At 46.5% G+C, this 25,781-nt stretch overlaps 1 protein-coding gene across 3 annotated transcripts in view; it reads left to right on the top strand.

Moving 5' to 3' along the window:
* Positions 1-2,858: 2,858 nt before the first annotated feature.
* Positions 2,859-25,781, top strand: part of GFOD2 (Gfo/Idh/MocA-like oxidoreductase domain containing 2) — a 50,164-nt gene continuing 27,241 nt past the window's right edge. For 2 of the 3 annotated variants that reach the window (XR_012154448.1, XM_073307224.1), the window contains exons 1-2: positions 3,009-3,097; positions 23,042-23,385. Coding sequence is in view for 2 of the 3 variants with exons in the window: in XM_073307224.1 (XP_073163325.1) it covers positions 23,127-23,385 (259 nt within the window). In the remaining variant the exon portion in view is untranslated. Of the gene's footprint in view, positions 3,098-23,041; positions 23,386-25,781 lie in introns of all 3 variants that reach the window. The other variant, XM_073307225.1, reaches the window with a different exon arrangement.

Here is a 25,781-nt window from a genome sequence, read left to right as displayed (position 1 = left end):
TGGGGGCTGGCCGTGGGGGAAGGGTGAGACGGGGGTGGGGGAAGGGTGAGGCTGGGCGTGGGGGAAGGGTGAGAGGGGGTGGGGGTTCTGAGAGGGGGTGGGGGGTTCTGAGGTGGGAAGTGAGTCTGAGGGAGGGGCTGGACGCGGAAGGGCAGGTTGGGGGGTGCAGCCCCAGGGGTGGGGGCTGGGTGTGGGGGAAGGGTGAGAGGGGGTGGGGGGTTCTGAGAGGGGGTGGGGGGGGCTGAGGTGGGAAGTGAGTCTGAGGGAGGGGCTGGGCGCGGAAGGGCAGGTTGGGGGTGCAGCCCCAGGGGTGGGGGCTGGGCGTGGGGGAAGGGTGAGAGGGGGTGGGGGGTTCTGAGAGGGGGTGGGGGGGGCTGAGGTGGGAAGTGAGTCTGAGGGAGGGGCTGGGCGCGGAAGGGCAGGTTGGGGGTGCAGCCCCAGGGGTGGGGGCTGGGTGTGGGGGAAGGGTGAGAGGGGGTGGGGGGTTCTGAGAGGGGGTGGGGGGGGCTGAGGTGGGAAGTGAGTCTGAGGGAGGGGCTGGGCGCGGAAGGGCAGGTTGGGGGGTGCAGCCCCAGGGGTCGGTGCCGGGTGGGGGCTGGCCGTGGGGGAAGGGTGAGACGGGGGTGGGGGAAGGGTGAGGCTGGGTGTGGGGGAAGGGTGAGAGGGGGTGGGGGGTTCTGAGAGGGGGTGGGGGGGGCTGAGGTGGGAAGTGAGTCTGAGGGAGGGGCTGGGCGCGGAAGGGCAGGTTGGGGGTGCAGCCCCAGGGGTGGGGGCTGGGTGTGGGGGAAGGGTGAGAGGGGGTGGGGGGTTCTGAGAGGGGGGGGGGGCTGAGGTGGGAAGTGAGTCTGAGGGAGGGGCTGGGCGCGGAAGGGCAGGTTGGGGGGTGCAGCCCCAGGGGTGGGGGCTGGGTGTGGGGGAAGGGTGAGAGGGGGTGGGGGGTTCTGAGAGGGGGTGGGGGGGGGCTGAGGTGGGAAGTGAGTCTGAGGGAGGGGCTGGGCGCGGAAGGGCAGGTTGGGGGGTGCAGCCCCAGGGGTGGGGGCTGGGTGTGGGGGAAGGGTGAGAGGGGGTGGGGGGTTCTGAGAGGGGGTGGGGGGGGCTGAGGTGGGAAGTGAGTCTGAGGGAGGGGCTGGGCGCGGAAGGGCAGGTTGGGGGGTGCAGCCCCAGGGGTGGGGGCTGGGTGTGGGGGAAGGGTGAGAGGGGGTGGGGGGTTCTGAGAGGGGGTGGGGGGGGCTGAGGTGGGAAGTGAGTCTGAGGGAGGGGCTGGGCGCGGAAGGGCAGGTTGGGGGTGCAGCCCCAGGGGTGGGGGCTGGGTGTGGGGGAAGGGTGAGAGGGGGTGGGGGGTTCTGAGAGGGGGTGGGGGGGGCTGAGGTGGGAAGTGAGTCTGAGGGAGGGGCTGGGCGCGGAAGGGCAGGTTGGGGGGTGCAGCCCCAGGGGTCGGGGTCGGTGCCGGTGCCGGGTGGGGGCTGGGCGCGGAAGGGCAGGTTGGGGGTGCAGCCCAGGGGTGGGGGCTGGGCGTGGGGGAAGGGTGAGAGGGGGTGGGGGGTTCTGAGAGGGGGTGGGGGGGGCTGAGGTGGGAAGTGAGTCTGAGGGAGGGGCTGGGCGCGGAAGGGCAGGTTGGGGGGTGCAGCCCCAGGGGTGGGGGCTGGGTGTGGGGGAAGGGTGAGAGGGGGTGGGGGGTTCTGAGAGGGGGTGGGGGGGGCTGAGGTGGGAAGTGAGTCTGAGGGAGGGGCTGGGCGCGGAAGGGCAGGTTGGGGGTGCAGCCCCAGGGGTGGGGGCTGGGTGTGGGGGAAGGGTGAGAGGGGGTGGGGGGTTCTGAGAGGGGGGGGGGCTGAGGTGGGAAGTGAGTCTGAGGGAGGGGCTGGGCGCGGAAGGGCAGGTTGGGGGGTGCAGCCCCAGGGGTGGGGGCTGGGGGTGGGGGAAGGGTGAGAGGGGGTGGGGGGTTCTGAGAGGGGGTGGGGGGGCTGAGGTGGGAAGTGAGTGTGAGGGAGGGGGGAAGGGCAGGTTGGGGGGTGCAGCCCCAGGGGTCGGGGTCGGTGCCGGTGCCGGGTGGGGGCTGGGCGCGGAAGGGCAGGTTGGGGGGTGCAGCCCCAGGGGTGGGGGCTGGGGGTGGGGGAAGGGTGAGAGGGGGTGGGGGGTTCTGAGAGGGGGTGGGGGGGGCTGAGGTGGGAAGTGAGTCTGAGGGAGGGGCTGGGCGCGGAAGGGCAGGTTGGGGGTGCAGCCCCAGGGGTGGGGGCTGGGTGTGGGGGAAGGGTGAGAGGGGGTGGGGGGTTCTGAGAGGGGGTGGGGGGGGCTGAGGTGGGAAGTGAGTCTGAGGGAGGGGCTGGGCGCGGAAGGGCAGGTTGGGGGTGCAGCCCCAGGGGTGGGGGCTGGGGGTGGGGGAAGGGTGAGAGGGGGTGGGGGGTTCTGAGAGGGGGTGGGGGGGGCTGAGGTGGGAAGTGAGTCTGAGGGAGGGGGGAAGGGCAGGTTGGGGGGTGCAGCCCCAGGGGTCGGGGTCGGTGCCGGTGCCGGGTGGGGGCTGGGCGCGGAAGGGCAGGTTGGGGGGTGCAGCCCAGGGGGCGAGAAGGGGGGCGTTGTCCCTGGGGTCAGCGCCATGCACTGGTGGCTGGGGGGGCTGCGGGCTGTGCTGCGGGGTCACTGTGCCCTGGGGAGGGCCGGGAGAGAGGCTGCGCGGGTGCCAGTCTGTGGATCTGGCCCTGGTCCCCCACTCTTTTATTGTGGGTCCTACTGTAACCCGCCCGCGGGCTCCCCCTGCCGCTGCTGCTGCAGGCGGCCTAGCGCAGGGCCTGTGAAATTGGACGCGGCTCCTTTAAGGCTTAAGAGCCCCCACCCTTCCGCGCATGCGCGCGAACTGCCGGGGTGGGCAGAGCGTCTCGCGCAGAGCCTGAGCGGCGCGCGCTGCCACAGAGGGGCCGCGCCCAGGACTCAGCCCGGCGCCGCGGGAGCGCGCCCCCTCGTCTGTCTCCTGCCCCGCGGGAGCGCGCCCCCGCCCCCGCCCGGCCCGGCCCGGCCCGGCCCGCGAGGATGCGCCCGGGAGCGAGACGGGGCCGCTGGACTTCGCTGCCCGAGCCCGCGGCCCCGTGCCGCCTCCGGCCCGCAGGTGAGAGACCCGCCCGGCGGGGCTCTGGGAGGAGCTGGGGGTGCTGGGGGGGCGCGGAGCGGGGAGGGGGTGCTGAGCGAGGGGGGCGCGGAGCGGGGGGGTGCTGGGGGTGGGGGGTGCAGAGCTGGGGGGGGCGCGGAGCCAGGTGGGTGGGGGGCGTGGAGCTGGGGGCGGCGCTGAGTGAGGGGAGGGAGTGGGGGGCGCGGAGCTGGGGGGGTGCTGGGCGAGGGGAGGGGGTACTGAGGGAGGGGGATGCGGAGCTGGGGGGGTGCTGGGGGAGGGTGGGGGGTGCGGAGCTGGGGGGGGCGCGGAGCCAGGTGGGTGGGGGGCGTAGACCTGGGGGGGGCGCTGGGCGAGGGGAGGGGGTGGGGGGTGCGGAGCTGGGGGGGTGCTGGGCGAGGGGGCGCGGGGGTGGGGGCGTGCTGAGCGAGGGGGGTGGGGGGCGCGGAGCTGGGGGTGGCGCTGGGCGAGGGGAGGGGGTGGGGGGTGCGGAGCTGGGGGGGTGCTGGGCGAGGGGGCGCGGGGGTGGGGGCGTGCTGAGCGAGGGGAGGGGGTGGGGGGTGCGGAGCTGGGGGGGTGCTGGGCGAGGGGGCGCGGGGGTGGGGGCGTGCTGAGCGAGGGGGTGGGGGGGCGCGGAGCTGGGGGTGGCGCTGAGCGAGGGGAGGGGGTGGGGGGGTGCTGGGGGAGTGTGGAGTTGGGGGTGGTGCTGAGCGAGGGTGCTATGCTCTAATAAATTGGTTAGTCTCTAAGATGCCACAAGTCCTCCTTTTCTTTTTACGGATACAGACTAACACGGCTGCTACTCTGAAACTAGCAAATCACATAGCGATGGCTGGGAAAAGTCCGCATTTGTCAGCAGTTTCTCCCAGTTACATGTTGTGTGCTCTAGTTTGTCCTTATAGTAGAATAGGTCTCTGCCATCACTGTGGGGTAGTAATTGACAAATGTGGACTTTTAGTGGTGAGTACTCTAGTCTTGAAGCCTTTTCACTTGCATATCCTTTGTGTTGCCTCTCTTCTTTTCCCATCTGCCCATGAGCTCTGTATTGAAATGGGTAAGAATTTGCTGTGCTAGGAGAACAGCCCATAAGTAAGGAGCATAGAAGCAGATGTGAAACAAGGTCAGTAGTGCTACGTATCTGCTCTTGGAATAATTGATAGCCATTGATGCACCATCGTTCAAAATGTTACTTTCAGTTAAAGCACAGGACTGACTGGGTGTTTGGAGATCTAGGTTCTGTTAAAAGCAACAAGGAGTCCTGTGGCATTACGCTAGCTGCCCCACTAAGGGGGGCTGGGAAGGAATTTTTCCCTTACCACTATATTGGCAAGGTGCAGTGGGGGTTTTTTCGCCTTCCTCACAGCAGGTTCAGGTGGGCTCTGTTCATACATAGCATGACGGCGGTAGACCATGTCGCAACTCTTTATTTAAGTGTATAGCGGATGTTCAGTGCAGGTACTCCATAAATGAAGGCACAAAAGAACGGAAAAATGGCTTGGAAAAGGAATTAAGGAGAGGTGCTTGGTAATGCCACAGACTTCCTGTGTGACTTTAGGCAAGTCTCAATTTCCCCATTGGTAAAATGGGGTTAATACCAACTCAGGGGCACTTTGAAAAGTAGATTATTTGTAAAGTATTTTGAGATTGAATATCTTTTCTACATAAGAGAAAATTTACTCTTGCAAGAGCTATGTGGTGCCCCTTAGCAAATTTGTAACATTCCTTACATCTGCATGTAAAATTGCTCAAACTGTTTACACGCATACACAATATCATTTGGGTCAGTACTGTTATGAGCTGGGTGAAATCTTGACCCCATTGAGGTTGATAGGTGTGAGTTCTGTTAACATAACTAAGCATAAGCTACACCTAAAGCAAAAGGTGTGTCTGAAACCACCCAGGACTTTTGGCTGACTGTTGTGTTGGGTAGGGGTGGTGTTTGTGTGGGAGGAGAGATCATGCACACACAATGAAAACCTACAAGAACAAAAAGAGAGGGAGAGGCCAGCCGAGAAAGCCAATCAGGAGCCTGTAAGCAAAGTTTGACCCTGGAAAAAGCTAGAAAGAGAGCTTTTGGGTCTGGTATTGGCTAAATAAAGAGGCTTGCTGGCTATGTAAGCTCAGTAAAAGGTTCTTTTGTTCTTGGTTCCTTCTATAGTCAGAGACACAGGACTTTGTACATTCTTTGTAAATAAACAAGATTGCATCAAAGAAAATATCAGACTTCATCAATTTCTACTTCCAACTGGAAAATATCCAAGGCCCCAAACTTTGACTAGCCACTTGTTACCCCTTTTCAACCCAGTATTTAGTGTCGCTGAAAGCAAACCTGATTTAGTCTGAATCAATTCAGCCTGCATGCATCTACTGCCAGTGGGAATGGTACTGAAATTGTTCAAATACTCCTCCCGCTATTGTCCCATAGTGTACCAGAGTCTTTCAGAATCTGAGTCCACTGCTTCTGTGTGTGTAGTGAACTATGGGATAGGTACCCAGAGGGAACTGTAACTGAAGTAGTTCAGAGCAGTACTAGTAGGGACATAGGACAAAGCTTCATGGTTCAGAATACAACTCAGTATGGCTAGTGTGGTTGCAGTGAATAGTTTGTGCTTAAAACAGTTCTGTCAAAAGCACTTCAGTTATTCAGATCTGTGCAGTAGATATAGTCTAAGACCATGTCTATACGGCAAACTTTGGTTGACGCAAGTTATGTTGGCATAAAGCCAGCCCACTGTTAGTATATTGCTCGTGAGTGTGCATACTTGGCTGCTTGCATCGGCGTTGTGCATACTCACCCGGAGTGCTTGTGTTGATGCACAGTGTAGTGCACCATGGGAGGTATCCTAGCGTGCAACACACCACTGTCCAGCACACTCTGTTGGGAAGTTTTGGAAATGGATAGTGGGGCAGAAATGAGTTGCGTGGGGATGACTATGAGCAAGGGGTCAGCTTCCCAGCGTGCAATTGTCCCCATCCCATAATGCCAGCTAAAGCTGTAATTTTTATGACTTTTTTTAAAAATCCCACCAACCCATGTGGACTGTCTTCTTTTTTTGCTGATGATGGCAAATCAACTTGAAGCACTCCTTCCATTTTTAGTCATTTCTAACATTAAAAAAATTGATCAGGTATGATGATCTGAGCATTAATTGATAAATTGTGGCCCTTGACTGACCGACTACTGTATTAACTTTGAGAGGACTACCTGTTAAAGATGTCTTAACATATCATTTTAAAAAGTTGATTTTTAAACATTTTCTTGAATATATATTTACATAATTGTTTTAGACTTGTCATGTTTTGTACCTTGTGTTTGTGGGAGAAAGGGCTTTCGAATGATACCTAACTTGACCCATTTCCAGAGACCTTATATTATAAAAATATCCACCAACTGAAGGATCTGGAGCTGAGGGGGCAGCAAGTCCCTCCACTTGCCATGTTACAGAGGATGATACCATTGAAATTATGATTTTTACATATCAAATGACACCTCCCTTTCCTTTCTATCATTAACTTGGCCACGGAATTACACATGCTCCCAGACTGATAGATACGGTGAATTTATTCAGGGACATCTTTTGATCTGCAGAAGTGCAAAGATGTGACACAGTCTTTATCATCAGGCACAAATGGGTTTTCCTGGATAATAATGGCAGAATAAACCAAAGTGTATTTTGTTTTCAGGATAGTTAAAATTCGTGTTATCATAGACCATTCTTTTATACAAAAGGAATCTATTTACAAGCAACCACAATGCTTCTGGTTAATAAACGTTTAATGTTGCTTGCAAAGTGAGGAGGCAGGGCCGGAGAAATGTGGATCATGATGAACCTCACCACCTTCTGCTTCAAGTGTGCAACGCACATTTCTTTGATCCTGCCTTCCCTGACATAAATATATAGCAACATGTATATTAAAACCAACAACCTGAAAATATACTAAACCAAGATAATTTACTGTACATGCTTCTCCCCTGGGAGAGGATGAGACAACAAACATGACAGCTGTGTAGCGATCTTCCTTACTGCAGGAAGAAGGTGCTCTGGTACTAGAGCGATGACTGTAGTATAAGAACTTATTGAATACAATATTAGAGTTTGCTTGAGTTCATATTTGACTTTGTCCATTAATCTTTCCCATGCCTAGTCCTCCTAGACTGTCTCATAAGGTTTATTACGTCTGAGGCAAGCCATAAAATACAGAAATACACAAAATCCAAGAAGATTCCCACCAAGATTTTCATTCAAAAAGTTTAATTTCCAGAAGGGACCATTAGGTCATTTAGCCTGACCTGCTGAATATTGCTTTTACCTGTTTAACCCTGTATTCAGCCCAGTAACTTTTGTGTTTGGCTAAAGCCTGCCCTCCAGAAAGATATCCAGGCAGTCTTGGTTTGAAGACATCAAGATGTGGAAAATCCACCCCTTCCCTTGGTATTTTGTTCTTATCCTTAAAAATGTTTGCCTTATTTCTAATTTGAATTTGTCTGGCTTCAGTTTCCAGCCACTGGTTCTTTTTATGTATTACTCTGCTAGATTAAAGACTCCTTTTGTATCTGGTATTTTCTCCCTATGAAAATACTTACAGACTGTAATCAAGTCACCTCTCAGTCGTCTTTTTCATAAACTAAAAACAGCTCTTTAAATCTCTCACCGTAAAAAAGCCATTTTCTCCAATCCCCAAATCATTTTTGTCTTTTCTGCACCCTCTCCAGTTTTTCAACATTCTTTTAAAAATGTGGATTCCAGAGCTAGACACGGTATTCCAGTACCTGACTCATCCATACCATATGCAGAGGTAAAATCTGCTTCATGCTCCTACTCGCTACTCCTGTTTTTATACATCTGGGGATCACATTAGCCCTTTTTGCCACAGTGCAGCACTGGGAGCTCATGTTCAGTTGTTTGCCCACTGTGACCTCTAGGACCTTTTTAGAGCCACTGCTTTCCAGGATACAACCCCCCTTCTGTTGGCACGGCTTGTATTCCTTGTTCCTAGATGTATAACTTTGTATTTGGCTGTATTAAAACACATCCTATGTCCTATAGTTTAAACTTTATCGTGTTAACTATATGTTGGAGTGATTTTTTTTTATGTGAATTCCATGCTGATGAAAGGTGCCAGTCTAACAGCCTTGGAGACTGAAGACTCTTATCTGTAGGACAGGTGCTGCAAGAGCAATAGAAATACAAACTTCATTTGTGTGCAGCCAATATACCTTTTCCCTGATCTGAAAAGACTGACTCGTATTTGAGAGAGTCTCGTTTCAGGATATAGGTGCACACAAATTTATTATCCATTTCGACACTTTTTTTAACGATAAAGTGGATTATTTTTCCTTATGAGCAGCCTCTCCTGATTACTTGATGGATTTGAACCCCTTATTCAACTTTCAGAGAATGAACTGCCACTTTCAATTTTGATCACATTTTTTCTCTTCGGAGAGTCAAATAATGTGTTTTTTTCAAACTTCTCTCGGTCTGCCTGCATTCCTCTCATATTCTGCTTGTAATACCTCTCCTATACTGCCTGTAATTCACAGAAATGGGTATACTGGAGTGTCTAAGCAAAACATAAGGTTGTATGGGTACCTGTCCTAGGACTTTTTATAACTGGGGTTGTATTTGCCTATTGAATATCAGCAAACATTCTTTTAAGGTCAGATTATAGAGCAAATATGTAATGGCTCCCTTGGAACCAATATAGTCAGCCGTGTAGTGAATGCAGAATGCTTGAGGCAACACAGTATATACTGTTCAGACAGCAATACAGAGTTGTTATAACCATCAATCTTTAGTATAAATGCTACACAAATGCACAGTAGTTGACTATTCATATGGTATAGTTTATGATACATTAAACTTCAAAAAAACAAAACAAAACTCACCTATGTCCATGTTGGAGGTGACTGAAAATTGTTCCTGTCCAGCTGTTTGGCCTGTGTGAAATAAATACAAATAAACATCGAATAAAAATAAGCACATAAATCACATTGACAACTGGCACGAATTGGCCCCTTTGTTTGAACTTAGTAGAGAGGTGAAGTATTGAATCAGCACCAGAAATTAAACTTTCCTTTCGCCATCAGACTGAGATTGAGAGAGGTTATTAATTGCAGGGAGGGGTGTGTGTGTGTGTGTGAGTGAGGGGGAGAGAGAGAGAGGTATGCCCTTTTGTTTTTAATCCATGAGGTACAGGTTTTGTGCATAGACACAAGATTTTGATCTCCACCGTGTCGATCTGGCACATTCCCCCTGCACTAAATTAATTAAAAAACAAAACAAAACACTACCTCAGATGCCTTGCCTCTTGTTGAGGTCCTGCAAATGTAATTTTTTTAAAAAAGGCTTTGAGTTGTACCCGTGCAAAAAGTCTGAAATTAGCAATATCATAGAGAAAACCTAAAGGTGACTTTTTGTTCAGGGCAGCGAAGTGCCATCAGAAATTCACTAAATAAGGTAACATGCTGGATGCCTCAAATTGTAGTAGGAAAAATGGGTGTTCAGGGTGCCTAAGATTTTTTGTTTGTTTGTTTTCCTCTTGTACTGAAGTCTCCCAGAGTGATGCCCTGAAGCCCCAACACACACCATGGGGAGGTGTGATCTTAGCGCAGCACAGGGGTCTGTGTACTGACTTACCATTTGAACTTTGGCAAGTCATTTCTCTTCTCCCTATCTTAGTTTTTCCAACTTGTAGAATGGAGTAGTACTTGCCTCACAGGGGGATTGTGAGGGTTTGTTACTGTTTGAAACGTGCTACATATTATGCTATAACAGGGGTGGGCAAACTATGGCCTGCAGGCTGGATCCAGCTGGTCAGGGCTTTGGATCTGGCCCGTGGGATTGTCCCCCATGGTGCCAAAGGCCCCGTGCCACTCTCGGAAGCGGCCGGCACCACGTCCTTGGGGCCCTGAAGGAGGCAGAGGGCTCTGTTCGTTGCCCTTGCCTCCAGGCACTGCCCCCTGCAGCTCCCGTTGGCCAGGAATGGGGAACCGCAGCCAATGGGAGCTTCGGGGGCGGTACCTGGAGGCGTGGCAAGGGCAGTGCGCGGCGCCCTGTGCCTACCCCTTCCCCAAGGGCTGCGCAGGGATGTGGTGCCGGCCGCTTCCCGGAGCAACGCGGCGTGGGGCCAGGGCAGGTGTGCAGGGAGCCTGCCCTGGCCCCGGTGCGCACCACTGCCACTCCAGAGCCACTTTAGGTAAGCAGCGCCGGGCCGGAGCCTGAACCCCTCCTGCACCCCGCCCCCCAACTCCCTGCCTGCACCCCGCACCCCCGTGCACCCCAACCCCTGCCCTGCGCCCCCTGCCACACATCGCACCCCTCCTGCATCCTAACCCCCTGCCCTGATCTCCCTCCTGCAGTCCGCACCCCTCCTTCACTCCAACCTCCTTCCCTGAGCCCCCTCATATACCCTGCACCTCTCTTCTGCCCCAATCCCTTGCCCTGAGCCTGTTCCTGCACACCGCACCCCCATCCACACCTCGCACTCCCTCCCGCACCCCAAGCCCCTGCCCCAGCCCTGCACACAATTTCCCCACCCAGCTGTGGCCCTCGGCCCAAAAAGTTTGCCCTACCCTGTGCTATAATGTCACAGCTATTACAGAACCGGTGTGGGGAGGGGGAAAGCAAGCGTTTACAGGTACACCTTCAGTTTAGAAATAGCACTTTAATATGAAAAATGTTTACTTGTTACAATAATCTTTGATATGACCAGTAACTCTAGGATTTGAGGGGGAAATCTCTCTCATCAGCTTTTGTGTGTGTGACAGCACCTTGTGTATGGTTAGTTTTTCCCTATAGCTTTCTTGGATCTTTCACACAGCAACAGGAGAAAGAAAAGGAGGACTTGTGGCACCTTAGAGACTAACAAATTTATTAGATCATAAGCTTTCATGGGCTACAGCCCACTTCATCGGATGCATAGAATGGAACATATAGTAAGAAGATATACACACACATACAGATACGTTGAAAGTTGCCATACAAACTGTGAGAGGCTAATTAGTTAAGGTGAGCTATTATCAGCAGGAGAAAAAAACTTTTATAGTGATAATCAAGATGGCCCATTTAGACAGTTGACAAGAAGGTGTGAGGATACTTCACTTAAGGAAATAGATTCAATATGTGTAATGACCCAACCACTCCCAGTCTCTATTCAAAAGTTAATGGTATCTAGTTTGCATATTAATTCAAGCTCAGCAATTTCTCATTGGAGTCGGTTTTTGAAGCTTTTCTATTGCAAAATGGCCACCCTTAAATCTTTTACTGAGTGGCCAGAGAGGTGGAAGTGTTCTCCTACCAGTTTTTGAATGTTATGATTCCTGATGTTTGTCCAGATTTGTGTCCATTTATTCTTTTGCGTAGAGACAGTCCGGTTTGGCCAGTGTACATGGCAGAGGGGCATTGCTGGCACATGATGGCATATATCACATGGGAAGATGTGCAGGTGAACGAGCCCCTGATGGCGTGGCTAATGTGATTAGGTCCTATGATGGTGTCACTTGAATAAATATGTGGACAGAGTTGGGCTTTGTTGCAAGGATAGGTTCTTGGGTTAGTGTTTTTGTTGTGTGGTGTGTGGTTGCTGGAGAGTATTTGCTTCAGGTTGGGGGGCTGTCTGTAAGCGAGGACTGGTCTGTCTCCCAAGATCTGTGAGAGTGAGGGATCATTTTTCAGCATAGGTTGTAAATCTGTGATGATGCGCTGGAGAGGTTTTAGTTGGGGGCTGAAGGTGATGGCTAGTGGTGTTGTTATTTTCTTTGTTGGGCCTGTCCTGTAGTAGGTGACTTCTGGGTACTCTTCTGGCTCTGTCAATCTGTTTTTTCACTTCAACAGCTGGGTATTGTAGTTTTAAGAATGCTTGATAGAGATCTTGTAGGTGTTTGTCTCTGTCTGAGGGATTGGAGCAAATGTGGTTGTATCTTGGAGCTTGGCTATAGACAATGGATCGTGTGGTGTGTCCTGGATGGAAGCTGGAGGCAAGTAGGTAAGTATAGCGGTCAGTAGGTTTCCGGTATAGGGTGGTGTTTATGTGACCATTGCTTATTAGCACAGTGGTGTCCAGGAAATGGACCGCTTGTGTGGATTGATCTAGGCTGAGGTTAATGGTGGGATGGAAATTGTTGAAATCATGGTGGAATTCCTCAAGGGCTTCTTTTCCATGGGTCCAGATGATGAAGATGTCATCAATAAAGCGCAGGTAGAGTAGGGGCGTTAGGGGACGAGAGCTAAAGAAGTGTTGATCTAAGTCAGCCATAAAAATGTTGGCATACTGTGGGGCCGTGCGGGTACCCATAGCCGTACCGCTGACTTGAAGGTATATATTGTCCCCAAATGTGAAATAGTTGAGTGAGGACAAAGTCACAAAGCTCAGCCACCCGGTTTGCCGTGACATTATCGGGGATACTGTTCCTGACGGCTTGTAGTCCATCTTTGTGTGGAATGTTGGTGTAGAGGGCTTCTACATCCATAGTGGCCAGGATGGTGTTTTCAGGAAGATCACCGATGGATTGTAGTTTCCTCAGGAAGTCAGTGGGGTCTCAAAGATAGCTGGGAGTGCTGGTAGCTTAGGGCCTGTGGAGGGAGTCTACATAGCCAGACAACCCTGCTGTCAGGGTGCCAATGCTGAGATGATGGGGCATCCAGGATTTCCAGGTTTATGGATCTTGGGAAGCAGATAGAATGCCTCTGGTTGGGGTTTTAGGCATGTGTCTGCACAGATCTGTTCCTGTTCTTTTTCAGGGAGTTTCTTGAGCAGATGGTGTAGTTTCTTTTGGTAATCCTCAGTGGGATCAGAGGATAATGGCCTGTAGAATGTGGAGTTAGAGAGCTGCCTAGCAGCCTCTTGTTCATATTCCAACTTATTCATGATGACGACAGAACCTCCTTTGTCAGCCTTTTTGATTATGATGTCAGAGTTGTTCCTCAGGCTGTTGATGGTGGTGTGTTCAGCACGGCTGAGGTTATGGGGCAAATGATGCTGCTTTTCCACAATTTCAGCCCATGCATGTTGACGGAAGCAATCTATGTAGAAGTCCAGTCTGTTGTTTCGACCTTCAGGAGGAGTCCACGCAGAATCCTTCTTTTTGTAGTGTTGGTAGGAAGGACTCTGTGGGTTAGTATGTTGTTCAGAGGTGTGTTGGAAATATTCCTTGAGTCGGAGTCGTCGGAAGTAGGATTCTAGGTCACCACAGAACTGTATCACGTTCGTGGCCCTGGAGGGACAAAAGGAGAGGCCCCCAAGATAGGACAGACTCTTCTGCCGGGCTAAGAGTATAATGAGAAAGATTGTTGCATTTTAAAAAATTCTCTAACTGTAACCCACAAAACTGGCAGGGGCATTCAAGGCAGGGATAGGACCTGCAAATACTTTCAACTCATTTTTAAAAATTAACTATTTAAAGTTGACTATATCAAATTCCTTTCTGAAACTGTATAATGTTTGGGATAAATAAACTTGTTTATTTCATATTGAATCATATGCTTAATCTCCCTGAATGTAACTGCCTGTCTGTGACTTGGAACGTTCTGCTCAGCCTTAGATCCAGAATATCACCAGCTTTGTGTAATATTATCTGAGCGGGTTTCAGAGATTAATCGTTCTTAAGAACAAGCCATGGCCATTGTGATCACTCTTGTATAATCTGTGTAGCACAGACCATAGAACTTCATGTGGTGATCCCTATGTGGAGTGTGGTAACTTGTGGTAGAGTTAGATCATATCTTTTAGAAAGACATCCAGTCTTGATGTAAAGATTTAAAGTGATGGAGAATCTACTGCATTCCATATTAGGCTGACCCAACAAATTGAAAACGAGTACTTGTGGCACGTTAGAGACTAACAAATTTATTTGAGCATAAGCTTTCGTGAGGAGTTACTCAACCAATTTCTAACTGAGACTAGGGCTTGGTTGAGAATGAGCAGATTGATACTCGGTCTAGACAAAATGAAGGCGACGGCTGTGGAATGGAAGAAGGAATTGGAAGAATTAGTGGAGGTAGGTTTCAGAGTAACAGCCGTGTTAGTCTGTATTCGCAAAAAGAAAAGGAGTACTTGTGGCACCCTAGAGACTAACCAATTTATTTGAGCATAAGCTTTCGTGAGCTACAGCTCACTTCATCGGATGCATACTGTGGAAACTGCAGAAGGCATTATATACACAGAGACCATGAAACAATACCTCCTCCCACCCCACTCTCCTGCTGGTAATAGCTTATCTAAAGTGACCACTCTCTTTACAATGTGTATGATAATCAAGGTGGGCCATTTCCAGCACAAATCCAGGTTTTTTCACCCCCCTCCTTTTTTCCAAAAACCAGACACACAAACTCACTCTCCTGCTGGTAATAGCTCATCCAAACTGACCACTCTCTTTACAATGTGTGTGATAATCAAGGTGGGCCATTTCCAGCATAAATCCAAGTTTAACCAGAACGTCGGGGGGGGGGGTAGGAAAAAAACAAGGGGAAATAGGCTACCTTGCATAATGACTTAGCCACTCCCAGTCTCTATTTAAGCCTAAATTAATAGTATCTAATTTGCAAATGAATTCCAATTCAGCAGTTTCTCGCTGGAGTCTGGATTTGAAGTTTTTTTGTTTTAAGATAGCGACCTTCATGTCTGTAATTGTGTGACCAGAGAGATTGAAGTATTCTCCGACTGGTTTATGAATGTTACAATTCTTGACATCTGATTTGTGTCCATTTATTCTTTTACGTAGAGACTGTCCAATTTGACCAATGTAAATGGCAGAGGGGCATTGCTGGCACATGATGGCATATATCACATTGGTGGATGTGCAGGTGAACGAGCCTCTGATAGTGTGGCTGATGTTATTAGGCCCTGTGATGGTGTCCCCTGAATAGATATGTGGGCACAGTTGGCAATGGGCTTTGTTGCAAGGATAGGTTCCTGGGTTAGTGGTTCTGTTGTATGGTATGTGGTTGTTGGTGAGTATTTGCTTCAGGTTGGGGGGCTGTCTGTAGGCAAGGACTGGCCTGTCTCCCAAGATTTGTGAGTGTGTTGGGTCATCCTTCAGGATAGGTTGTAGATCCTTAAAAATGCGTTGGAGGGGTTTTAGTTGGGGGCTGAAGGTGACGGCTAGTGGCGTTCTGTTATTTTCTTTGTTAGGCCTGTCCTGTAGCAGGTGACTTCTGGGAACTTTTCTGGCTCTATCAATCTGTTTCTTCACTTCAGCAGGTGGGTACTGTAGTTGTAAGAATGCTTGATAGAGATCTTGTAGGTGTTTGTCTCTGTCTGAGGGGGTGGAGCAAATGCGGTTGTATCGCAGAGCTTGGCTGTAGACGATGGATTGTGTGGTGTGGTCAGGGTGAAAGCTGGAGGCATGTAGGTAGGAATAGCAGTCAGTAGGTTTCTGGTATAGGGTGGTGTTTATGTGACCATTGTTTATTAGCACTGTAGTGTCCAGGAAGTGGACCTCTTGTGTGGACTAGACCAGGCTGAGGTTGATGGTGGGATGGAAATTGTTGAAATCATGGTGGAATTCCTCAAGGGCTTCTTTTCCATGGGTCCAGATGATGAAGATGTCATCAGTATAGCGCAAGTAGAGTAGGGGCATTAGGGGACGAGAGCTGAGGAAGCGTTGTTCTAAATCAGCCATAAAAGTGTTGGCATACTGTGGGGCCATGCGGGTACCCATAGCACTGCCACTGATCTGAAGGTATACATTGTCCCCAAATGTAAAATAGTTATGGGTAAGGACAAAGTCACAAAGTTCAGCCACCAGGTTAGCCGTGACATTATCGGGAATAGTGTTCTTGACGGCTTGTAGTCCATCTTTGTGTGGAATGTTGGTGTAGAGGGCTTCTACATCCATAGTGGCCAGGATGGTGTTATCAGGAAGATCACCGATGGATTGTGGTTTCCTCAGGAAGTCAGTGGTGTCTCAAAGATAGCTGGGAGTGCTGGTAGCGTAGGGCCTGAGGAGGGAGTCTACATAGCCAGACAATCCTGCTGTCAGGGTGCCAATGCCTGAGATGATGGGGTGCCCAGGATTTCCAGGTTTATGGATCTTAGGTAGTAGATAGAATATCCCAGGTCGGGGTTCCAGGGGTGTGTCTGTGTGGATTTGATCTTGTGCTTTTTCAGGAAGTTTCTTGAGCAAATGCTGTAGTTACTTTTGGTAACTCTCAGTGGGATCATAGGGTAATGTCTTGTAGAAAGTGGACACAAATCAGATGTCAAGAATTGTAACATTCATAAACCAGTCGGAGAATACTTCAATCTCTCTGGTCACGCAGTTACAGACATGAAGGTCGCTATCTTAAAACAAAAAAACTTCAAATCCAGACTCCAGCAAGAAACTGCTGAATTGGAATTCATTTGCAAATTGGATACTATTAATTTAGGCTTAAATAGAGACTGGGAGTGGCTAAGTCATTATGCAAGGTAGCCTATTTCCCCTTGTTTTTTTCCTCCCCCCCCCCCCCCGACGTTCTGGTTAAACTTGGATTTATGCTGGAAATGGCCCACCTTGATTATCATGCAGACTGTAGGGAGAGTGGTCACTTTGGATGAACTATTACCAGCAGGAGAGTGAGTTTGTGTGTGTGGTTTTTGGGAAAAAAAGGGGGGGGGGTGAGAACCTAGATTTGTGCTGGAAATGGCCCACCTTGATTATCATACACATTGTAAAGAGAGTGGTCACTTTGGGCTATTACCAGCAGGAGAGTGAATTTGTGGGGGGCGGAGGGTGAGAAAAACCTGGATTTGTGCTGGAAATGGACCAACTTGATTATCATACACATTATAAGGAGAGTGATCACTTTAGATAAGCTATTACCAGCAGGAGAGTGGGGTGGGAGGAGGTATTGTTTCATGGTCTCTGTGTATATAACGTCTTCTGCAGTTTCCACAGTATGCATCCGATGAAGTGAGCTGTAGCTCACGAAAGCTTATGCTCAAATAAATTGGTTAGTCTCTAAGGTGCCACAAGTACTCCTTTTCTTTTAGTGGAGGTAGTTTCAGCTCTTTGGTTGAGGGAAGAAATATGTTTGCTATTTTTCACACAAGTTTGCAACCTAGCAATCTTGTTGGTTGCCAGATTTTCTAGGTTGCAGTTGTGCTCCAGGCTTTTTTTCTTTTTGCACCTGGCTAGAAGTCTGTGATTATTTTGTTCAGACGTATGGGTCTTCATCACTTGACGATTGGATTGCTGTAATGCTCTGAATGTAGGGCTGCATTTTAATATTTGGAATCCTCAACTAATGAGGCAGCCTTCGTACTTAGTGATATTTCCCACAGGGATTGCATCACAGCTGTGTTCTTCCTTTGCACTGGCTTCTAGTTTTGATTTTGGGTGTAATTCAAAGTTTTGGGTTGATTTGTATGTGAGACAACTACAGTTGAGAGCAGCTGAGGCGTACAAACTGACAATCCTCTGTGTTTAACTGAGTATGTTGCTTGGAGAACGTTTCAGGGAGGGGCTCTAAAGCTTGCTTTACTCCCCTGCTCCAGCAAAGCCCAAGTCTGACCTTTGAGGCATGCTTACAAGGTCAGTGTATTTTCCCAGGCTTTTAAGAAGAGGGAGGGTAAGGAGGATTTAGGGAGCTGCTGATTGTTCTGATGGATTAATTGTTTAAGGCAGAGTAAGCTATTTTAATTTTCTTTTTATTCACTTTTAGCAATTTAAAAGAATACAGTAGTTATAAAGAAACATGTTAACATAGCCAAAAGATATGTAAACTTATATTTTTTCTATGACTCAGTGATTTTGTCCGCAGTTCAATGTTGAATGACCATTCATAATTTAGCATAGAGTAACAGCAGAATGAAAGCATGACTTAACATTTAAAAAGAAATGGAGTACTTGTGGCACCTTAAGAGACTAACAAATTTATTAGAGCATAAGCTTTCTTGAGCTACAGCTCACTTTATTGGATTTGTGAGCTACAGCTCACTTCATTGGATGCATCCGATGAAGTGAGCTGTAGCTCCCGAAAGCTTATGCTCTAATAAATTTGTTAGTCTCTAAGGTGCCACAAGTACTCCTTTTCTTTTTACGGATACAGACTAACACGGCTGCTACTCTGAAACTTAACATTTAAAGGAACTCTGTCCAGTTAAAAAATCATTCTTTCTCCTTAAAAGAAAATCGAGTATAATTACAAATAAAACTTAAATTCTCAAAGTTTAGAAGGGAAAATTTGTTTTTAGTTTGTGCATTTTAAGTTTTGTGGTTTCCTCTGCATTATCAGTTAGGTTACAATCTTGTAAAGACTTAGCGTGTGTTAAACATGATTGAAGTTAAGCATGTGCATAAATCTTTGCAGGATTCAGGGCCAAGTACTCCTTTTCTTTTCCCTCTGTTGTGTTATTTCACGCAACAGGGAAAAGAGAGAGGTTTAAAAGGAAAATGTGTTTGTAAAACCAGAGAACTGGACAGTTACAAAGCAGATTGTTTTTACAGTGCCCTGTATAATGGGGCTTAGGCCTCTAGGTGCTACTGCAGTACAAATAATAATAAATCAGAAATATTTTAATACCACTCCATTAGTTAAAAAGGTCTGACTGCTTGTTCTCATTGCGCTGTACTTTATCTGACTGTTCTTCTAATCACTCTTTCCTCAAAGGAGCTACTTTTAGTTGATAAAGTTCTAGTTTTATGTCCATTTTAGTGTGGGGCCATCCATTCTAGTGTAGAGTGACTCCAAAAGTTGTGGGTAGAACAATCTTGCTACAGAGATGGGAGGAACAGGTTATCTGCTGCAATATGTCCTGCACGGCTTAGGCTTAGGTTTAAACATTGGCTCTTCTTTAGTTGTAAGCATTGTTTACTTGAAGTGCATTTACAGCAACAGTCTAAATCAGAGGGTAGTAAGACTTCTGGCTGCATTGTCTTAGGAGCTCATCCCAAATACTTCTCTCTCCTTTACTGCTGGTCTCTACCCCATTATCGGTTTATTCTTTGTAAAATGTGTTGGTGTATGTGCTGCTAGAGTATTTGGATAGGTACATTTAAAAAAAAAAAACCCCAAATCTACTGCTTTGCTTGGAAACAAGAAATTGCAAATTGAAATGACCCCTGACATAGCCCTGTGCCTCAAAATGAATCAGAAGAGAATGGATATCCAAGATAACTGCACCTCTGTTTGTTTTAATACATGACTGTAGTACTCAGATTAAATTTGACAACTGAAAAATTCATAACGTTTTAACTGTGCTTTACTTGCATATTGATGCTGACAAGCCTTGGCCAGAAAGACTTAGTTATTTAAAAACAAAATATTTGAGAGTAGAAGGGTGTAGAAGATGTAGTAAAATTTATTTCTTGCTATTGAAATCATCCTACCAAAAGTCCTACCCTAGTCCTCTTGTCATAAAGATTTTAAACACGAGCTGAATTGACAGAGAACAATATTTCAGTTTTACCCCTCAGGTTTAATTCAGTATTTCCTCATTTTGGTTCAGCAACAATTAACTCTATTTAATCAGGGAAGTATCCAGAATTACACATCAAGGACTAAACTGACACCATTCAAATGCTATGGAATAAGGTATTCTGGCTCAGGGAGAACAACTTGAGAATGCGCTACATGACCTTGTCTTTGACTGACACTGGATATTTGTTTGGGATATTTTGTGCATGTGTGTGATATTAGGGTAAAATGTAGAGTAGATCCAAAACCAAGGATATTGTGTCATCATATCTCTATAATTAGTCATGCAGCCAAACCTGAAGGTATAGTTTGGAACTGAAACAAATGAAATTGGCATAGCAGCATTGTATGTCTGTCTGTTCCCCAAGAACAGTTTGCACAAGCATATGCTGCTCAAGCTGTTTCTCTGCTTTTGTTCAAGCTGAAAGTATATAAATGCAATAGTTCAATGAAATATATTGTTCTCTGTACATTTTGCCACCAGTACAGTTTTCACCTGGACAGTCTGGGGTTTTGGCTTGTGTGTCCGGGTGCCATTTTTTTTTTTTTTTTTTAAATGTGAGGTGCAATTGGCAGAGAAAGGGGTGGGACTTTGGGGGAAGAGGAGGAGAAAGGGGTGAGGCCTCGGGGTCTGGTTACCAGCCATTAGAAAGGTGGCAACCCTAGATTAGACAAACACAAATTTACACACATTTATGTGTTGGAATACTAGAGATAAAGCCACAAGAGTTCTGTAAATTGATCAGCAAAAGCACATTAAAATATAAATCACGGTAATGGATGATGAAGAAATCAGTTAATTGCAATAGCAGGTGTAATGTGGTATTGGGCAGGAGAAACGAAGGATATAATCTCAGGTTAACAGTGCTGCTCAATATGGTCTCGCATTTCAGTTAACAGGCCGGATTGTGATACCCATACTCACACACTGAGTAGAACAATGCTCTACTCATAGTCAGTGAGGACTATTCAAGGAGTAAGATACTTCTCAGCATGAGTAAAGGTTGCAAAATCTGGTGCTCAGTAAAGTGTCAGCTCTGTATAGACAGTTCTTATTTTAATTTTTAAATATTTTATTTATCAATAAAATGTCAACATATTGATGCATCTAGAGAAAGAGGGGTGTGGTAAGAGCCTTAATTTCTATATGTTTCCACTTTATAGGGAAATAAAAACCTATTAAAGGAACACTGTTAAGGTGCCCAAGTAACAAATAATATCTCTCTGTGTAGCGATACATAGGACAAGAACATCTCAGAAAGTAAACAGGCATTGGTATATTGGTGATGGCAATCATCTTTTAGAATGCAAGTATATTGGTTGGTAAGGGGCTTGCAAAATACCATTGATCAAATTATTAAGGGTTATATAACTGAAACATAATAGTGTCTTATTAAATATTTCAGCAACAGAAAAATGAATATATAAAACAAGATGATATGTGGAGAGATTACATATGGCAATCTTTCACAAAACATAGTTACATATAAACTGGAATTGTTTATATGAAGATGAAAAATGTAACAAGTTTTCATTTGATTTCACATTTGTATTTAGTTATTAACTCATTTTTCTTTTATGTACCTTAAACAAATGTTAAACCAGAAATATAGTATGAACTGCTTTGCACCCTCTATTTTTCATCTGTTGTACACCTGCAAACTGAGGTTTTCTTTAAATAGTGTGTGAGCAAAAATAATTGTATAGCTAAGGATCATGCGGTTCTTGTAATAAAATACTTTTTATTTAAAATTCAACGGGAAAGATCTTGTATAACCTACTAGTTCAAGAAAATATGTTCTATCTGTTCTAATCAACTAAGTTTAGTAAAACTTCCTACCAGGGACACTGGAGCAAATTTTAAGGGGAGATCCTGGCTGGAGTAAAAAAGCTTAAGCAGAACAAACACACTGAGGAGACAGTGTTTGGTATGGAAAGAAGCTTTTTATAGACAAATGCTGTGGAACATCCTTCCACACACTGGGCATCAGGAATACAAACTATCCATTAGTTTTCCTGTTAAAGTAGAGATGTAAAACTTCATTTTATTGTCATGTCTCCCCCTGCTTGCTTCGTTTCACACTGCTTAACTTGAAGTACTTTTTACATGTACCAAGGTACTGTACCCTCACTGTGAAACATAAACAATGCTATGATAACTAAGAGACACTTTGAGGGGTATTTTAGTTAGTTGCTGATGTGGAAATTGGGCAGAAGGGAATTACATCAGCTAGGCATCAGATGCGCAAAGAATTTATATTTGGACTGCCACACGGCACTAATGGTGGTATGTGGAATGAATCAGGCATAGAATGTAAAATGTGGGAAGGAATAAAAGCAAACTAAGTACACCTCCTTCTCCTTGCTCTCACTGAAGAGAACACTTTCATCATATTAGTTGTTAAAACTTTGTTTTTAACTAAATCTTATTGTGCAATGATGATACTGAGTTTCCCTACAGTTAAATAGCTTGATAGGTTTCTTTGTTCTTTGCTTCCCTTTAACCCTTCATATGAAAGGTTACTGCCTCAGGCTTAGAATCTACAATCAGGAGAGGTTTTAGTAATATAAAGTATGCCAAGATTAGCAGGGCTGTAGTACCATTCTCCTTGGTTCTTTGTTAGACATTTTATGTCTCTTCTTTACAAGGGTGCTTAGTATTACGTATTCCTCTCTCTCTACCTACATTCCTAAACTTACCAAGGGTCTTAGTAGATTCTCCATCACTGGTGATTTTTAAATCAAGATTGGCTGTTTTTCTAAAAAGATCTGCTCTAGGAATTGTTTTGGGGAAGTTTTATGTCCTGTGTTTTTTACAGGGTGGTCAGACTAGATGATCACAGTGGTCCCTTCTGGTCTTGGAATCTATGAAAACCAATATCTTTATTTCTCTGCTGACATCAACAGTCTGGATGTTACTGTATTCCCAAATTGTAGTGTGGCTGTACCATTTACTGTCTCCTCTTGTATCATTTATTTTTAGTGCTTAAAGTTAAACTAGTTAAACAGAGACCCACCACACTTGACATTTTACTAAGATAATTACTTGGAATATGTCTTGTTCAGAACAGTATATTTACTTATGTGTGATTATAGAGATTTACATTTATAACACAGAGACCATAGGTCTGGCATGTCTAAACGTCACTGAACCATGCCAGATTATCTGGGGACTGCACCAAATGGGCAAAAAATGAGGCATATGGTATTTTCCTTTATCTTTAATGTGAAGATGTAGCTGCTAAGACTAAATATCTCAGTATGCAGTGTTTCATCTTGAGCCAAGTAGCCTCTTGGAAGCTCACCTGTTAAGATGTTGTTTCTCTGTTACACCTTCTCATTAAAGACATGGGCACTGTGGATATCCTTTTAGTCTGCTGGTTTTTGCTGCTCTATCTTAGGTTTATCTATGATTTCACTTTGAGTGAGTCTCTCAGCATTTTGCATATGACATCAAAATGGTAGATCCTAACATTCAGTAGTGAATGCATTTGATGTAAAAATGTACCCTCTGGTAATATCCAGCTGTAACATTTGCTGTTTTTAGGAGCTGTGGTTGAGATGGAAGGCTGAGGAGCTAAACCTTATGTTGGCGGTCTACGTATGGACACTAAGGCTTGAGTGAACACGCAATGAAAATGCTTCCTGGTGTGGGCGTTTTTGGGACTGGCAGCACTGCCCGGGTACTGGTGCCTTTGTTGAGAGCAGAGGGTTTCTCCATCGAAGCACTTTGGGGGAAGACTGAAGAGGAAGCAAAGCGGCTAGCAGAGGAAATGAACATTGAATTCTACACCAGTCAGACTGATGATGTCTTGCTGCACCAGGATGTAGATTTGGTTTGCATCAACATCCCTCCACCACTAACCCGGCAAATTGCTGTGAAAGCTCTAGGTACTGTGTTTTCTCTTTTGAGTCAGAGCAAAAGGTTTTTTTGACTGATTGAAAAAACACTTTCTAATAGATTTAAATTTGTTGCTGTTGGCTTGTCAATGCATAATCAGTAGTGCTATAAAAACGCCATTCGAAATGGTGTTGTATTTGGAGCTGGTAGGTGCTGCCTGTCGTTAAAGTGACCTGACACTTCCCATTATAAGACCCTGTTTATAATTTCTCGTAACTTTAACTGTTTAGGCTGAAATTTCCCATGCTGGGTGTCTTGGAAAATTTTAGAAAAAATGGTCAGCTACTTTGGAGAATGAGATTAGGGCAAAATACATTTTGTTTGCCCACGTTCAAAATTTTTTTTACAAGGGTTTAGCTGAGAAGCTCTAGCGCCCCCATGCTGTGGTGGTGCGGTGCTGGCTCTTCTTTCTCCCCCACCCCATCAGGGATTGATTTATTTATTTATGTATTTATTTTGCTGTTCACATAAATAAACAACACAATTTGGCCAAGTGATGAGGTTTAAAAAAATCTGCAGATGCTCAAGAGATTTCTGAGCTTGGGAGCTAAAGTCTTCGACAATTCAGTACTGAGCATGCTCCATCCAGGGGTTGAGCTGGACTTGCCCTGCTCCTAGTTGCTGAGGGCTCCTATGGCACTACACACATGAATTGAAAGCCTGGAGAGTATCTCTTGTTGCTCCCTCTGCTGGCACCTGGCAGCATGGTGTATGAGGAGGAATCACCTTGACTGAAATACAGAGGGGACAAAGGCTGAGCCAAGAGAAGGGTGGAAGAAGTGAACTGGGACAAGAACTCTGGAAGGGGAGGGCTGAGAGCTGGCGGGGAGACAGAGTGATACTGGGACTGGCTGGAGAAGGAGACTGGGAACTGGTTACATAAGCAATTTGAGTTCACCAACTTCCTAACTTTTGACTTCTTGACCTTAATGTTTTTATACAGGGTGGTGTGTACCTATAGATAGTCTTGTAAATCTAAAGTTCGACTTCTTGTTGACTCTTAATAAAGCTCAAAGTGAATAGGTTTCTAGGACTGGAGATTATGTCATGCTGTGTCAACTAGGGTAATCCTTTATTCTCTGCCTTTAAGTAGATTTTTGTGCTAAAGTAACACTTTTGAAGTAAACATCTCATGCTAACCCTTCTAAGATGTCAGTCAAATGTTTGGGGAGGTGATCTTTGGATTTTGTCTTCAAGTTGTTGTCAGACTTGTATTGAGTGCTTTACTACTGCTAGTCCTCGGTCCCAAGGAACTACTGCGATGGAAAATTTAACATATATGTGAGAATTCGTTGCTTGAAATATGCTAAAATCTCTTCTAAATGCTGTTTAAATGGTGACTGTTTCGCTTGCTACGATACTCTCTGTAGGTTAGATGAATTTATGTGCTTGAACCGTTTCTGGTAAACTAAACTGAACACGAGACAAATTTAGGTTGTTAATAAAACTCCCATTCCTCAAAGGTAAGGAAACATGAAACGGTATCACTCCAATCAAAGAAGGTGAAGAAAATGAAGATGAAATGAAGATTAGTTGTGAGACAAGTGTTTATGTAGTTAATGGAAAGGTGAAAAGAGAGGGACTGATGGCTTTTTAAGAGATTATCAAATATCCTCTGGAACAGCAGAGGATTATTTACTTTTCATTTATTTTTATTTTCCCTAAAGTGCTCTCATCTAAAGACTGTCTGATGTGCCATTTCAGAGTCAATAGGTAATTACTAGTTCTCCTGTCTTTCAGCTTTTTCTAAATTTGTCTAGGATGTTCCTTAAACACATTTCTGGTGGGACCAAATTCCGGAGGCATGCACATACTACCAAGAATGTTCTTCCTTGGTCCAGAATTTTGGACGAACACCTGTTATATGATGGGCTCAGAGATGGCAAGTATGCCTGTTAGGATATCAACATTAATGTAGCAATCATTACATCTAGAGCCTTTTTGAAAGGGAATTGTATATGGCTGGGGGCATAATTGTGCTTTACCAGCTGGGAGATTGGGGAACTGAGAATGGCTAGACTGCTTGCTGTGCAATGAAAGCCAGTCTCGCCATGTCAGCCGTTTGGCCATGGGAGGAGGCAGTGGTGCCAGGTGGCACTAATATTACTTTACATTTTTTTAATTTATTGGTAATCATAAACAGTTAAGCAACAATCCAATAACACATAGGGGTACAATCCTAACATAAGTGACATTGTAGTATTAACTTCGAGCCCTGAGCAAGGCATAGCTGATCAATGCCTAGACAGTAATTAAAATTAAGACCAGCATGACTAATAAGTAACCAGTAAGGCAAGAAACTATTTTACATTTATGTACCACTTTTCATCCCAAAGGATCTAAAGCCACTTCATAAAATGTCTCTCACATTTCCCACAACTGAAAT

This window comes from Lepidochelys kempii, chromosome 12 (genome assembly GCF_965140265.1).
Source record: "Lepidochelys kempii isolate rLepKem1 chromosome 12, rLepKem1.hap2, whole genome shotgun sequence".
Classification (NCBI taxonomy): domain Eukaryota; kingdom Metazoa; phylum Chordata; order Testudines; family Cheloniidae; genus Lepidochelys; species Lepidochelys kempii.
Note: the sequence above shows the minus strand (reverse complement) of the source record. Positions and strands in the feature narration are given on the sequence as shown.